Consider the following 16267-nt stretch of genomic DNA (forward strand, 5'->3'; position numbering starts at 1 on the left):
AGAACAAACACTTTTAGCCCAAATTTTACAGGCTTGTCGGGGTTGTAAACTCTGAATGAAATCTTGCCCTTGAATGAAATAGTGCTCTCATCCACTGACACATACGAGCTTGGCGTATAGAATAGTTTACATTGCTCTTGAATTGTGTTCACAATATTTCTTATTTTGAGGTCACGTGCGCTTCCCTGTTCATGACTAAAGTGTAATCTCCAAAACAGCATCAAAAACCTATCTCGAGTAAAAACATCGGAAAAAAAGGGCATCTTGTTTACCCAGGACAATGAAAAGTAGTCCTTTATATCAGGCAACGGGTGAAGTCCCATATTCAGTACAACCCCGAGAAGAGCTCGGATCTCTGTGGTTGTTGTATCAGCCCAAACCTTTTGTTTCCTTTGGTTTTGAATAGGCAAACTTTGAGCATATAGGTTGGTTTCATCACAAATCAATTGTATTAGATTACTATGAAAGTAAAGTGAAAAGAAATCAATTGGTTTTGAAGTGAGATCAAATTCTGTAGGCAGATTACGACCGTAATTGCAGTTATAAATAGGAATAGTACTTACAGGTCCACTGTCACTGTCGGTCACAAAAGCATACTCCTTATCCCACTTCATACGAAGGAGTTTAGCTTTAGTTAGATTTGGTTGTTGTGCCTCTGTAGACCTCTTTTTAGATGGCTTTTTAGAGTTCTTTGCAAATGACTTTTTGGACGCCATTGTAGATTCATTGGTTGAACTATGAAGGCTTTCTTTTTCCGAGTCAATAAAACTTGAGGCATTCCCAATATCGTCCTCACTAACTTGTTCATCACTAATACTTTCCACTTGAACCACATTACATTCATCTTGAGGAACATCAGCGTCTTTGTCATTTTCGGATACAAAACCATTCACTATATCAATATCATTTCCATCGATATTTGCATTATTTACATCACAACTACGCACAGATATGTTGTCATCTTCGTCCAATTCCATCCCATCAACAGCAACATCACCCTCCGAAAAACTCTTGTTCAATAACTCAATAATATCACCAGAAAAACTAGTACTATTTACGTTATAAGCCATCGTGCATCACTATCTCATTCTGCTAGACAGACAACTGTAACGTTTGGCGCCAACACACAGACAACGTGGTTTTGAGCGCGAAACGTCGTGGGGGGTGTAGGAGAGGTGGTTGGTGTGAGTGAGAAAGGGGCGGCGCGGGAGAGAGGGGCAGCGCGGGAGAGAGGGGCAGCGCCTGAGAGAGGGGGAGTGCGAGAGAGAGCGCAGCCATGGATAGAGCAGGAAAGTGGCGCCTTGGTACCGCGAAACATCTGGTTACTGTTTAAGTACCTGCCAGTCTGTCTGAAAAGAAGGCGGATATAACCGCTTCCCGTCCGGAACATAAAAAACCATAGGCTGATATATCCGTCACCCGTCCTTAATCGCTATGCGGATATATCCGTCACCCGTCCGGGAAGGGTTAAGTGCTGAGCGTCTCGTAGTGAGACGGTCGAGATTGCGTGAGAAATGACGCTCAGAAAATGACTTCATACAGTATCACATTTCAATAAAGCTGGCTGCAAATCACACCGAATGCTACAGAAGGAGGTTGGCAACAACTATTTTGCTCTTACTGTACAATTGAGCTGAGAAATGTGGTCAACCAATCAAAAACCATTAATGCAATAGTAGACGGCTTTACACAGCTGGTTCGTCTGTTGTTGTTTAGACTGTTTACGTTCTAGTAAAAGTTTCTTTACAAGTTTTTTAATGTTTTGGTTATAGAATTGCAGGTTATGGTCCTAAATCGTTGAAAAATACATTTTAAACCTTTAAAAAGTTATAATACCACAACTTATAATAACTTTTGGTGTTAGTTTGTGGCTAATCACATAAAGTGTACCCGTAACTGGACTTGGTTACTTAGGCCTATTGGTGCATGATTTTGTTTTGACCGTTTGCATATTTTGTGCTTGCTTCTAATAGTATTCAAATTTTAATTCGAATTATAAACATAATAATAACAACATAAAATACAGTCAAACGTAAAATGATATAATTTTGTCTGTAACAACACAAGTCTCAAGTCTTAGATCATGATTTAGGTTGTTTGTTGGGTAGGGCCTAGAATTTTTCAAGGCCTCTTTGTAGTAAATGTTACATATTTTTTTAGACATATATCTTACTAATATTATAAATGTGAATGTTATACATGATTTCTCTTTAGTTTTTAATGCTCTTTAAAATGAATGTAAAATTGAATATCTTACTAATATTATAAATCTGAAAGTTTGTGAGTTTGTGTGTGTGTTTGTGTGTTGCTCAATCACGCATAAACTACTGGATGGATTGGGCTGAAATTTGGCATGATGATAGCTCACATTCCCGATTAACATTTAGGCATATTCTTATCTCAAAAATCCTTTCGGGCTCCACCCCAGTGGCTCTGTAGTTCCCCATGTTAACCTTATGAGTATTAATATTTAAAGGGAATTAAAGAATTTAGTCAGCTGTTTTAACTTTACAAGTTGGTTTTATAATATGCAATAGCGTTAAAAAGTTATACGGTTTTCCAACAGGGTGCAGCACTATTATTATTTTGTTTTTGCATATATGACTACAGCTAATTTGAACTAAGCAGTAACAAAAAGCTGTGATGCACAAAATGAAATGAAATTAAAATCATTTATTTATACAGGCAAAGTTAGGGCCACATGGCCCTTTCTTACACTTAACCTGTACTTTAAAACATAATATAAATATTTTAACATAATCAGCTTATACAATAAAACAAAACAGAAATCATAGATACAGACACTTTTATCAAAAATCAGTAAATTTAAAAAATACTTACACACACACAGTCACTCACACATACATACAAGTCAGCGACCGCCATGCGCACAGGCCCCTACGACAAACCTACCATGGCCATACGTTCAAAATAGAGATTTTTTAGTGCTGCCACAAACCGGGAACGACTATTGAGGGATTTAATAGCTAAAGGAAGATCGTTCCAAAGAATGAGAGTTGTCAATGTAGGATTGTTTAGAGACGTAGGAATTGGCTAACTCAGGAACTCGCTAACTCGGTCGTGTGGCGGAACTGGCTAACTCTGGAACTGGTTAACTGTCTCAGTCAGGAATTGGCTAACTCCGGAACCCGCTAACTCGATTTTGTCTTGCGGCGGAATTCGCTAACTCTGGAAGTCGCTAACCCGGCCGCGCCCACTGCTCGGAGCGTTGCCAACCTTGTACGACAAAATAATCGTACACTGCCGTATTTCAAAATATCAGTGTCTATAAAGATACAGTAAAATGTTATTGTTTTTTGTTATCAATTCCACTTTTAACAGATAACTAGCCCAAAGTAATTAAAAGACAATTAAAAAATCATGAAAAAGTGTTTTTTATTAAACTGTACAATGGCCAGTTAAATGTTTATGATTTCGATCTTAAATATAAATGCCATCAGTATAAAAGAAAATAATAGAATATGAAAAATATTCAAAATTTAGTTTAATTGGTAATAAATAATTAAACCTCTACGAAATTAAGCTAAAATACACGCAAGTTCTTAAAAACGGAAAACAGATTTAATTGTAATGTCGTAATAAACCAAAACCATTAATTAATACAGTCATCAACCAACGTAACTTTCATAATTAATTCATAGATTTTAAATTAAATGTTCGTCGTTGAACCGTCCAACTTACGTGTACAAATATGACGACATAGACTAAGTTTTTATCTAGGCCTAATAGTTTGAACCAAAGCATTGTAGGCCTACTAGTAAATAATTGCCTAATTCTAAAATGTGTTGAATTTTTTAGCAATAATGTTACATGTTTTAAAACGGTGTTTAGATTGTACACCTAAGCACCACTAGTAAAAAATAGGAGAAGATATAATATTCATATAATAAAACGTGACAGGGTTATTTTAATTCACGATTTTTAATAAACTAATTGACGGATTTTCCTGTTTTGAGTGTTGGGTTTCCTTTATATTGCTTTCACAAACGATATAAACTATACCAAGCCATTGCTCGGTTCACCGTTCCCCAGTACTGAGCTACACAATAGACAATAGCTTTGTTTTTGGATAAGATAGAACCAGCCTGGAAAAAAACTCCAGACTTTTAAAAAGTAAGCCTACTGAAAGACGTAAAATTAATATTAATTCAACAAAATTAAGAGGATGACCTGGGTTCTACACTAATAGCCTACGATAAAAGAAATTTACAAGTTGTATTTATGCATAGACTAACTTTTAATGCAATCCATGAATACATTAGGCCTACCACTTTATAATGTATTGATAAATATCTATTTAAATTCAATAGCTCTATTTAAAAATACATAACCACTACAATGTAATTCTGTAATGACGTTTAACGTGTAAATTTTATTATGATTTATGATTTAAGGTTACTACAAGCCCAGTATATAAAATACGAACTCAAAAATATTATTTGCAGAAGTTCACAAAATGGTATTTATTCGAATAAAAGAAACAAATGGCGGACTACGAAAATAGATATTTCATAACACGTAATAGATCCAAATTAAATGTGCATTTTTATCTTTTTCATACCAATAAGCTACTATTTAAGTAAGAAACCCACATATAAAACATACTCCCTTATATTAGTACATTTCTCATCCTTATGGATGATCTGAAGACAGTTGTATTGTTAGTTCTGTCTGGTGCACTGTCTTTAGAGGTTGTGTTTTGTTTACAATTGTTTCTTGTTTTCAGTAATTTAAAACCTCGTTTAACCAACACGTCCCCTAGTTATATAACCAAACAGTAAGGAACAAATCATGAAGTTAACTATAAAATAATAGAAACACAATTTTGTCGACACTAGCGATCAGTGTCACCGGACATGAACTAGACACGAAAAACGAGCTTCAAAGTTTACAATGGGATGTAAAGTTTACTTGTGTTGGTTAGTCTATGGTAAGACTATAATGCATTTTCCACCCTAATAATCATAAGAACTTCTCTGTGGTTAAACATACTTCTAAATATATTTATTTTATCGACTACGTTGCTCTTACTCCTAATTAATCGTAGGATACGACATTATGGTGCCGATACGATATAGGTACTACACTTTCGGCAACACTGGCCAAAAATATTCGTGCTTGGCTCCCATTGGACGGCCCGCGAGGCTTCTGATTGGGAGTTAGCGAGTTCCGCCGAGGGACCGAGTTAGCGACTTCCGTACGAGGACGGAATTCGCTAACCCGGCTCTAGAGCGGGTTAGCGGGTTCCGGAGTTAGCCAATTCCGAAACCGAACAAGTTAGCGAGTTCCTCTCATCGACCAAATTTGAAGATAGGGCATTTAACATGGGGTTAGCGAGTTCCAGAGTTAGCCAATTCCGCGGACCCATTGTTTACAGTTAGGTTTGAGTTTTTAATTTAATTAATAATTGTTGTGATATTGTGCGAATGTGTGATAATTTATTTTTTCTATTGTTTTGGTGCAGTGGTAGAACATTATGGCAACGGTAGATGTGTTATACTGTATAATACCACAAATTTATGAACCAAATTTTATCAAACTGTGTCCTCTTCCCATTGCAAACGCAAAGCTTGAGTATAACTGCAATAAGAATTTTATACTTATTTGCCAACCCCGTACGAAGGACGGGTGCTCTGCTAGAGTAATTTTAAATTATGTTATTTTAACTCAAACTTTGAAAATGAGAACAAACTGCATCATACTTTTGTCTTGTCTATGAAAATATTTTATTCTAACTCATGAAACCCCAAATTAAATTAGTATTTTACAATGCATGATCTAATAATCTACAAAATAAATCAAATTTAGGCCAAAAATGTTAATAAATAAGTATTTTATGAAGATTTTCCTAAACACCTCCATTTATGTGGAGAAATGGCTGGCATTCCTAGAAGCAACACCACATGTAGGCCTAGCAAACCTGAAATAAAATTGTTTTAACCGCTCAAGGCACTCAAAGGGTTGATCAAATAGATTCTACCACATATAATTCCTAAAATAAATTATAATAAAGTTGTTAAGTTGAACTCCCTCTACTTTTATAAGCTACTGTTCAGTACCACTTTATTTGATGCTCTATTGCCTAGTTTCAATTACAAGTAGATATCCTTGAAAATACAATATTTTACTCTTAGTTGATCAAATATTATAAAAACAGTTAAACTTGACCTTCTTGTGGTGTCGATTAGAACTTGATGGGTAAGAACCGTGGCTATAGAATACAGGGGCTGGCTCTTTTCTTTGATGTAGCACTTGCCAACATGGTCCCTCTGGCCCTGCCTGTGACATCACTGTGCGGACAGTCAGGCCTGCTGCCATTACGCGGCCAGCGAAAATCTTGCTACTTGTTTCCCTACCTTTGCATGATTATATATTTAATTTGAATCTTATGTAGTTTTATTCTGCATTAACTGGAGAATCAAAATATCTAAACAAATTTAAGTTTACAATACAATATTGAAACTTGAATAAGTCACCAAGCGAGGAATATTTTTATTTTTGGGTTAGGAACAAACTTCCAGCGAGGAAACTATCGTCAATCAGTTCTTCCACATTAATTACGTTAAATTTTTATTAGTATGGATCGGTACTTCACGTCAAATGTCGGTTCCGCCGGTTCTTGGCAAGACCGAGAACCGATGGTGAAATGTCCATACCGGTACCGTACCGATAATGCCAAAAAATTACCGATATTGTCGCGATCGCACAAGACAACGATGACGTTACCGCGTTCCCGGGAGATGACGCCTACATGGTCGCAAGAGATGTTCATGATTTTGCCGTGATTGTGGACGATGACGAAGACGTTTCCGTGACTGCAAGAGTTCATGATGTTGTCTACATGACCGCAGGAGATGTTCATGATTTTGCCGCGATCACAGGGGCGATGATGACGTTTCCGTGAATGCGGGAATCAATTCAATTCAAATGTATCAATGATGTTTACACGGCCACAGATGTTCTTGACGAAATCGCGATCGCAGATGACAACGATGACATCACTGCGATACCGGGATTCAATGATGGCTGTAGAGATGCTCATTATATTTCCCCAATTGCAGACGACGATGAAGACGTTTCCTTTGACCGCAGGAGTTCATGATGATGTCTACACGGCCGCGGGAGGTGTTCATGATTTTGCCGCGATGGCGGGAGACGATCATGACGTCTACACGACCATGAGTGATGTTGCTGCAATCGTGGAAGATGATGATGTCTACTCGGTCGCGGGAGATTTTCATTAACCTGCCGCCATCCGTAAACCAATGATGATGTCTACTCAGCCGCGGGAGATTTTGATTAACCTGCCGCCATCTGTAAAACAATGATGATGTCTACATGGCTGCAGAAGATGTTCATAATCTTGCCGCAACTGTGAAAAACAGTGATGATGTTTCAGTAATTGAGAAAGATATTTCAGAATTTGCAGTGATCTCAGAATACAATGATTATCACGATATTACTTTGAGTTTGGCCGTACTGAAAATATTAGGCTGGCACACCTCTATATGATACCTTAAATATGGTAGTTAACTTATTTGATGTGATAGGAAGGGTTTACACTTGGAAATTGGCTAGTTAAAATGTTTCTTTGCTGCATACATTTTTTTACTTAAAAAAAACACCCTAATAGCCTACCTTATGCATACTTAATAGAAAGACATAAAGACAGAGGCTGTTGAAGTATAACCAGTCCATTTAGTATACTTAGTAAAACTATTTAAAATGGTATTGGTATTGCGAATTGTTTTTTTAAGTATCGGTATTTGAGAACCGATAAACTTTAGGATCGACACATCACCAATTCATCAAATATGTTTAATACTTCTGCTACATTATATATTATTTTGATTTGAATGTGTTTGACTATTTAATTGTTTTTTTCTACAAATAAGTTTTATTTTCTTAATCCCTTAAGTTTTGTACCCACCTATACTAATGCATAATACTGTAAAATTGAAATACTGTATTGACATTTTGTTTTAAAAATAAAAAATAAGTAGCCTATCCTACAAAATTAAAATATTGTACCGATGGTACCGGATCTGAGAACCAAGAATAGATTTTGGCTAGGAAGTGGTACCAGTACCGACTCTGAAAAAGTAGTACCGACCCATCACTAATTTTTACACACTTCCAACAGTTTATAAAAAAATAGTCTCAAAAGACAATTATTGTGACCTACAAATGATTGCTGTTGAACAATTTTTTCCACTCCCCTCACAATATTTTAGGTTTTACTAGTGCACAAACTAGCACATAAAAAATTTAATTTTTCTATTTTGTACCAATAAACACTTTATTCTACTAAAACAAAACCATTAAACATTCGCAGAGACTCAATTAAGTGTATTTAGAGAGAATAACAAGGAGCACCGGTATAGTAAAAAGGTGAATAATATTCCAAGCATATATTCTACTTAATTTTAAAGATAATCTTTTTTACACTAATTACAAAATTAATGTATTCTTTAATTAAGATATAAATTTTTTTTAATATTGTGCTATGAATAGCTCGATGCGGGCATGAGCGATGGAATGTGAACGCCTAGTTTTATCACTCGCCACTTCGTGATGAAATTCATGATGAATAATAAAAGTTGGTTTTATCAAGAATTTTCAGATTAATTATTAAAGTTGAACTATTAATAAACATTTTTCTCGCTCAACGGTTGTTCCTATCCCAAAAATAAAAAATCCTCGCTTGACTTTTTGAAATTCGCATATTTGTAAACCTTAAAATTTGTTGCTTAAAAATATAATTATTATTATTAATCATAGCTAAAATATTTTTTTGACCCCCAGACTCGGTTGAAAGTTCAGATTACAACGATATAAGTTTGATACAAGCTTTTGAATTGTGTAAATGTAGGGAAGGGTGTTAATAAGCGGTATGTGTATGGGCCGCGTGCTGGTCGATTCACGGAGTCCCTGCGGTGACATCACAGCCGCACACCAGTGAAACCACTTTGCTCGGCGACCTTTTCCGGCTCCTGTGTTCTATAGCTCCGGATTGGTACCAATTCATCAGCAGTTGTACACCATGTTTATGAAATAAAGGAAGAAGCTTATTTGCTAGAGATTGGTTTTTGGGAATTTAGCGGTGGAAATTATAGTGGCATGTTTCTTTGTGTGAGATTACGTCTCAGCAAAATAATATTACAGAAAACAGAAACATGTCTTAGTTTTGCACATTCAAAAGAAGGGTTAACAAATTGAGTTTTAAAGGAAGGGGGTATTAACAAATAGAGTGGTGTTTGAGTTTGTGGTCAGTTATTTTACCAAAAAGTTCTATATTAAGTTTAAGCCAAGCAATGTAATGTGCCAAACATATGAAATGAAATGTTTATTCGTCACACAGAAACTATATAATTAATTGTGATGCTACATCACCAGTAAAAGTATGACTCATCAGTTTTTTCAACTAAATACATGATAATATACATTTTATTTAATTGTATAGATACATGTTATTTTGAGTGATAATATTTATTTTAGATCAATTGAATTTGAATATAAAATGCCATTGAAATCTGTATTTGAACTAAACAGTTGAAATCTTTTTCTATGTAAATATGATGAGATGGATAATTATGGTACATTACACCACATTACTCCAAGGTCTCATTGTGGTACTCTAAATGGTTATGCTGTCCAATCGGCATGTACTAATATAATCACTCAACATAACTCGCGTGTTGCTCGTTTACTGTTCTCAGCTGTCTTGTGTGTAGATAAAGTGAGATGGTTTATTAAATTGTTGCGTGGCTCCCTTAATAATTCAGTGGTAGGCTTATCTCTAATGATCTTGTGGTGTTGGTGGACTGCGATAGTGCTCTAACAGAGGATGTATATTATCTTGTTGCCCTTATCATAATGCTAGCCTCTGTGAAACCTGCATTTCAGTCTTATTAGATCATACCGTTAGAAAAAGTTTGTTTTGTGATGATGCCATGGGTTATTATACTGTGCACATAGGATTTGCTTGGTTTTATTTGTGTCAATATTTATTATATTGTGCGGCTCGAGACGACGTAGTCATGAATATTAGTTTGTTTATTCAAATCAATACTATAATCATCTATATTTTTATATGCTTCTTTCTATACAGCAATAAGGTAAAACGCCAATTTGTGAATGAGTTACAAATAGTTTTAGTTTAGAAAATGAATGTTGGATATGTGTTAGAAGATGAATGAAATGAATGAATTAAATCGAAATCATATCTTAAATGTTTGGATATTATTTTCTGTAGCTCTTTGTGACTTTTTTCAAATTTCAAATCTTTTATCTTCAAATTTTCAAACTAAAAGTTCAAGCAAGTAGCACTTTTGTTAACCCTTGCAGGACTTTAGGCGTTAGGCGGATGTATCCACTGGCATATTGTGCATGGGGGGGTAGGTAGGATATATACGCTTATCTTTTTGGGCTCCGCGGTTGGTAGGTGGAAATATTCGCCGATTATTATGACAGTTATTGTTATAATTGATTGTCTATAACATCATTAATCTTCGTAAAGCGTTCTTTTATTCAATTAATAAGAAATTCAATAAAAAAAAATATTTTTGAGAACAAAAAATTAAAAATTTATAAAAAAGCAAAAAGAATTATTTTGGACAAAAGTGCTGCATAGCTTAACTATTTACAACACTCTAAAAATTATATAGCTAATATAAAAAAATGTTTAGTTTTCATTTTTAAATAAAATAATTTTATCTCCGTATACACCACTGTAAATCCTCTTTATTCCTTAAACAGGGAAAAACCCATAATACAAACCAAATTGATTTTGAGTTAATTGTTGGCCTACTGCGTACACTCCCATTAAATAGTATGTGGCTGTTTGCTATTGGCCTATACGCAAAGTAATTTGATGATGATAGCTCACATCTGGCAATATGTCAACCACAATAACAAAAACAATAAAAACTGTAAAAAAGGAACTGCGTTTTGATAATCCTAATGTTTTAGACCTAATGTGTTTAGTTATTTATACAAGAGTAACCAGAAATGTTAAAAACGTTTTCAAAATATTGCAATATAAAAATTTGATTGATTGTAAAGGTTGGTCTAATAAATCTGTGTTTTGCCCAACAGAAAGATGCACCCGGTAATAATTCTGAAGATAAATATGAGCGTCCAATAGACAGACTCAGGGAGTTAGCCCAATCTTCGGAATTGAAGAAAAGCATTGCAGTAAGTAAATTGTTCAGTGATCAGTGCATTATAATAAATATGTCCCATAAACTCTGTGCAATGTGGATTGGGTGCCAAGTTAAAAAAATTCTAGTTATTACAAAAAAAAAACAACTTAAAAATTAATTCAAGTCATATTTAGTAAATTAAAGCGAATTTCCCAATGAAAGTAGCTATTCCCTAGGTGTCATGGTAAGACCTAGGCCTAGGACTGATTAACTTTTTTATTTTGATGTCCCAAAAGGCCAAAAAAACCATTGTCCGATTTTCATGAAATTTGGTTTAAAGATGTAAGGCGGGATAAACTTGAATGAGTTTGCAAACCAGCATGATTGGACCATGGGAACGAGGTTTTATGAGGTAAAAATTGGTTTCTCATTTTTGACGCTCAAAACACAAAATTTCCCAATTTCTCTCTAGACCTATTAAAAGAGTAAAAATAATAATAATTTATTTAGTATATCAAAGTGTTTTTGTACAATTATTGGTAACGTATAAAATTCAAAAAATTATTTGGCATTGATTGTCACATATGACAAAATCACCAGGAGAAGTATTAAAATCTAAATTAATCCTATAATTTAAATTTTTACATCAAAGTACAATATTGCACAATCATGATACTTTAGGTCATTGACCTTTTTACTCATTCAGTCGTGCTGTTTCAGAAGAGAAGCACTCTCTTTGTTCTTATATTCTTTCTTCGGTTTCCCTTCATCCAAGCATTCAACAAGTTGGCATGGTTACTAATCACCCCATTAGACACTACTAAGCATTATGCTGTTATCAGCCGCAAGCTGACTTGACATTGGGCTGCTTCAATTTTAATTTCCAATGAAATTAGATGTTACGAAAACAATAATTTGGGAGCCTTCTGCATATCAATAATGGACTGAAATAGTTGGATATACAAGCCATTTTTACGTACTATGATAACGATTTAAATACAATTTTAAAAGTTACTAGCTGAACCCGGCAGACGTTGTCTTGCCTTTGACTATTTATAATCCCGCGGGCTTTGCCCCGTTTAACTTCTTAATTTTCAAGATGATCTCGTTCGCATGGCTCAATCACGTCCTGGTTGAAGTTCGTTCGCTACGCTTACTCACCTTTAGGTTGGAGCTCGTTCGCTACGCTCACTCACCTTTAGGTTGGAGCTCGTTCGCTGCGCTCACTTGCCTTCAGGTTAGCTCGTTCGCTACGCTCACTTGCCTTCTGGTTAGCTCGTTCACTACGCTAACTTGCCTCCAGGTTGAAGTTCGTTCGCTACGCTCTCTCACCTTTTGGTAGCAAATTAGCTGTTGTCGTAAATGTAAAAGAAATAATAGTGCTGCACCCCGTTGGTAATCCTTGTAACTTTAATGCTATTGAACATCATAGAACAGAACCAACTTGTTTAATTGAAACAGCTGTTAAGATTCATTAATTCCATTTCTCATAAGGTTAACATGGGAAACTCCAGAGCCACTGGCGCGGAGCCGATTGGACGGATCACGAAATTGATGGTGTATAAACCTATTTATTTATTTATTTATTTATTTATTCCAACGGTTTCTCCATTAATACAATTTTGTCAAACTATGAACTATACATAAGTAGTAAATAATAGTTAATAACAGTGGTTACAAAAATCGTGCAATAATAATAAATAAAGCTGGCAATAAATACATGAGTGAGACCTAAAAACTACAATAAATAACAACAAGAAGACTATGCCTAGTAATAATGGTAACAAGTAACAAGCAGTAATGACGGTGACTTTACAACAGGCAATAACAACAACGATTAAATAAGACCAACAAAATAGACTATGGCAACAAAGATAACAAATTATAAACTGTGAAAATAATAACAAAAGACAGCAAAATATTACAGAAGTACTAAAAAAGTGTAATTTGTGGGAGTGTGTGTGTATGTGCAAAAATCGTGCAATAATAATAAATAAGGAAGCTGGCAATAAATACATGAGTGGGACCTGAAAACTACAATAAATAACAACAAGAAGACTATGCCTAGTAATAATGGTAACAAGTAACAAGCAGTAATGACGGTAACTTTACAACAGGCAATAACAACAACGATTAAATAAGACCAACAAAATAGACTATGGCAACAAAGATAACAAATTATAAACTGTGAAAATAATAACAAAAGACAGTAAAATATTACAAAAGTATTAACAAAAGTATAATTTGTGGGAGTATGTGTGTGTGTATGCATGCATGACATGGGAAGAACACTGTGTCAAACACCAAACAACATGCTAAAAAGCACCAACTTTCATTTGTGGCCCTTTAAAGGCACCACCTATATTGCACTGCACCTTGCTGAGGTAACACCAGCCTCAAAACAGAACTAAGGTGTGGCCCTTTAAAGGCACCACCTAAACAAGAACTACACATCACTTGTTCCCACAGGAGGGCAGGAAAATGCTTCTAAGATGTTCTCCCTTGTAAATATCTTGAGGCGTCTCTCTTGAATGAGGAAGAAGAAATCCCGAAGAAGTCAATGTGAGTCGAAGCCTCTCCACCCATCCTCAGTAACCTCGACAACCCATGATGGTAGGAGTAATTCCTTGCTTGGAATCCTCTGGCAAATAACGTTTTGGATCTGGTTCCTTTAGGGGCAGAGAATTCTATATTATTCAGCAAAGATGTGCAGTCGATGATACCATTCACGAGTTTGAAGAGAAACTGCAGGTCGTAACATTTCCTTCTCAGACTGAGTGGTTGCAGATCATAGTATTTCTCCAGGGTGATAATAGGAACATCCAGAAAGTGGAACCCCAGTCTAAGACCAATCAGTCTAATAAATCTTCTTTGTATCTTATCTAGTATATCGATGTGCAAAGACTGATAAGGAGACCAGACAACAGAGCAGTATTCCATCACGGGACGTACCAAAGTCTTGTAGAGGATTATAAGTGTGAGAGGGTTCTTGAGGTCTTTTGTTGTTCGAAAAATGAAGCCAAGAAGTGATGAAGCCCTTTTTGCTATTTGGCTGATATGCTCATAGGGACTGAGGGTAGGAGTAGTGATGACGCCCAAATCTTTGACCATATCAACCACTTTCAGGATGGCACCGTTTATGCTGTAGTTGTAAGGGTGCACTACAGTACTGCGACTGAAGAACATCGTGAGGCACTTGGCAACATTCAACTCCATAGCGTTATCATCACACCATTTACTGATTTTATCCAGAGATGACTGGAGTTGGTCTTGGGAGTCTGAGCATGTTACCTCCGCAAATACCTTGATATCATCAGCAAAAAGAAGAAAATTGGATGATATTACCTTGCTTATGTCATTTATGAAAATATCAAACAGCAGAGGACCCAGGTGAGACCCCTGGGGTACCCCAGACGGAACAGGGAACGGATAAGAAAAGCCTCCATCACACTTGACAATGAGCTCTCGATCACTCAAATAACTTCTTAGCCACCGCAGTAGGGATCCACATATACCGTAGCCTTCCAGCTTTGCTAAAAGTAGACGATGGTTAACCTTATCGAAGGCTTTGCTGAAGTCAAGATATATGCAGTCCACTTGTGAAGACTTATTAAATGCTGACATAATGTAGTTTTGGAAGACTAGAAGGTTTGTAGAGGACGAACGACCACGTAGAAAGCCATGTTGTTCAGGGATGATAAAACTGTTAAGTTGGAAGAGTAAATTATCCAGGACAAGACTTTCATATACTTTAGCTAAGCATGGTTGAATGGCAATTGGCCTGTAATTCTTTACATCGTTGCTACTACCAGACTTGAAGATGGGCACAACATAACTTTGCTTTAGCGTGGAAGGAAAAATCCCCTCATCAAGCAGTTTTTTAAAGTAGATTGCAAGGTGTGGGGCAAGGACTTGGGCACAATGTTTGAGAATTGCAGGTGGAATTCCATCTGGTCCAGCTCCCTTGTTAGTGTCAAGACACTCAAGTTTCTTTTGAACATCAATCGCCGAAAAAACGCAGCCGTTGATGGTTTTGTTCAGACCAAAGTTGAAGATAGGCACGTTGACGTCCATGTCACCAAACACCGATGAGAAATACTCTGCAAAGAGATTACATTTTCCGTCAGCTTCGGTAGCGTTTGCAGATTCGAAGATCATTCTTGAGGGAAAAGTAGAAGAGCTCTTTAGGTTTTTCACATGTGACCAGAATGACTTTATATTGTGAGGGATGCCTTCCTCCACTCTACTGATGTAATTTGAGTAGCAGATACTGGTTAAAACCTTGCAGTCTCTTCTGGCACATTTAAAATCTTCATAATCAGAGGGTGATAGAGATGACTTATATTTCTTATGAAGTATTTTCTTAGAAATAATTAGTCTCTTCAGATCCTTGGTAAACCAGCATGGGAAGTTACAATTTGCAGTCTTCTTTAGGGGAGAATGTAGTCTGATACTCTTTCCAAGAAAATCCGAAAACCAGTTAAATGTCGTTTCAGCATCATGAAGCTCATCAAACACAGGGTAGTTGAGGTTATACAGGTCTTTCAACACTAAGTCAACATTGCATCTGCGATAGTTGATGTATTCCCTAGGACCATCAGAGGAAGTAGACAGAGTGGCATCAAAAGTAAAGAACAAGGCAGGGTGATGTCTATCCTCCTCTAAAAGGACATCCTCAGCATTTTCAACTTGCAGCCCGTGAATCGATGAGAAAATCAAATCCAGCAACACACCTCGAAAATTTGGAACTCGGTTGACTTGTTTCAGATCATAAGAAGACGCAGCCTCTAGAAGAAAATGGGAAGAAGGAGATATAATCTTGGAAGATTCGTGGTTGATCCAGTCTGTATCGGGCTGGTTGAAGTCACCCATTAGGAAAAAGTTAGTAAGATCCTTTGTTAGGTTCATAACCTCATCAACAATATCCGAGAAGGCAGAATATATTGAGGAGGGTTGTCCTGGAGGTATATACACATTTCCAATCATAGTAAAAGATGATCCAATTTTGCATAGGATAAAGAGGCACTCGACTGACCTATTTGAAGGAAAGATCTGAGTGCAGGATATACTTTTTCTGATTGCGATGAGTACTCCTCCTCCAC

At 36.1% G+C, this 16267-nt stretch overlaps 1 protein-coding gene across 6 annotated transcripts in view; it reads left to right on the forward strand.

Annotated features, from left to right (window-relative positions):
• The window catches only part of LOC128989075 (uncharacterized), an 84403-nt gene that overhangs the window by 20460 nt on the left and 47676 nt on the right, over positions 1-16267 (forward strand). For all 6 annotated transcript variants that reach the window (XM_054410966.1, XM_054410949.1, XM_054410934.1 and 3 more), the window contains exon 9: positions 11119-11217. In XM_054410966.1, the coding sequence (XP_054266941.1) occupies positions 11119-11217 (99 nt within the window). The remainder of the gene's footprint in view (positions 1-11118; positions 11218-16267) is intronic.

Source organism: Macrosteles quadrilineatus, unplaced genomic scaffold (genome assembly GCF_028750875.1).
Source record: "Macrosteles quadrilineatus isolate MER2022 unplaced genomic scaffold, UCM_ALF_1.0 Scaffold_1__1_contigs__length_201487025, whole genome shotgun sequence".
In the NCBI taxonomy this organism is placed as follows: Eukaryota; Metazoa; Arthropoda; class Insecta; order Hemiptera; family Cicadellidae; genus Macrosteles; species Macrosteles quadrilineatus.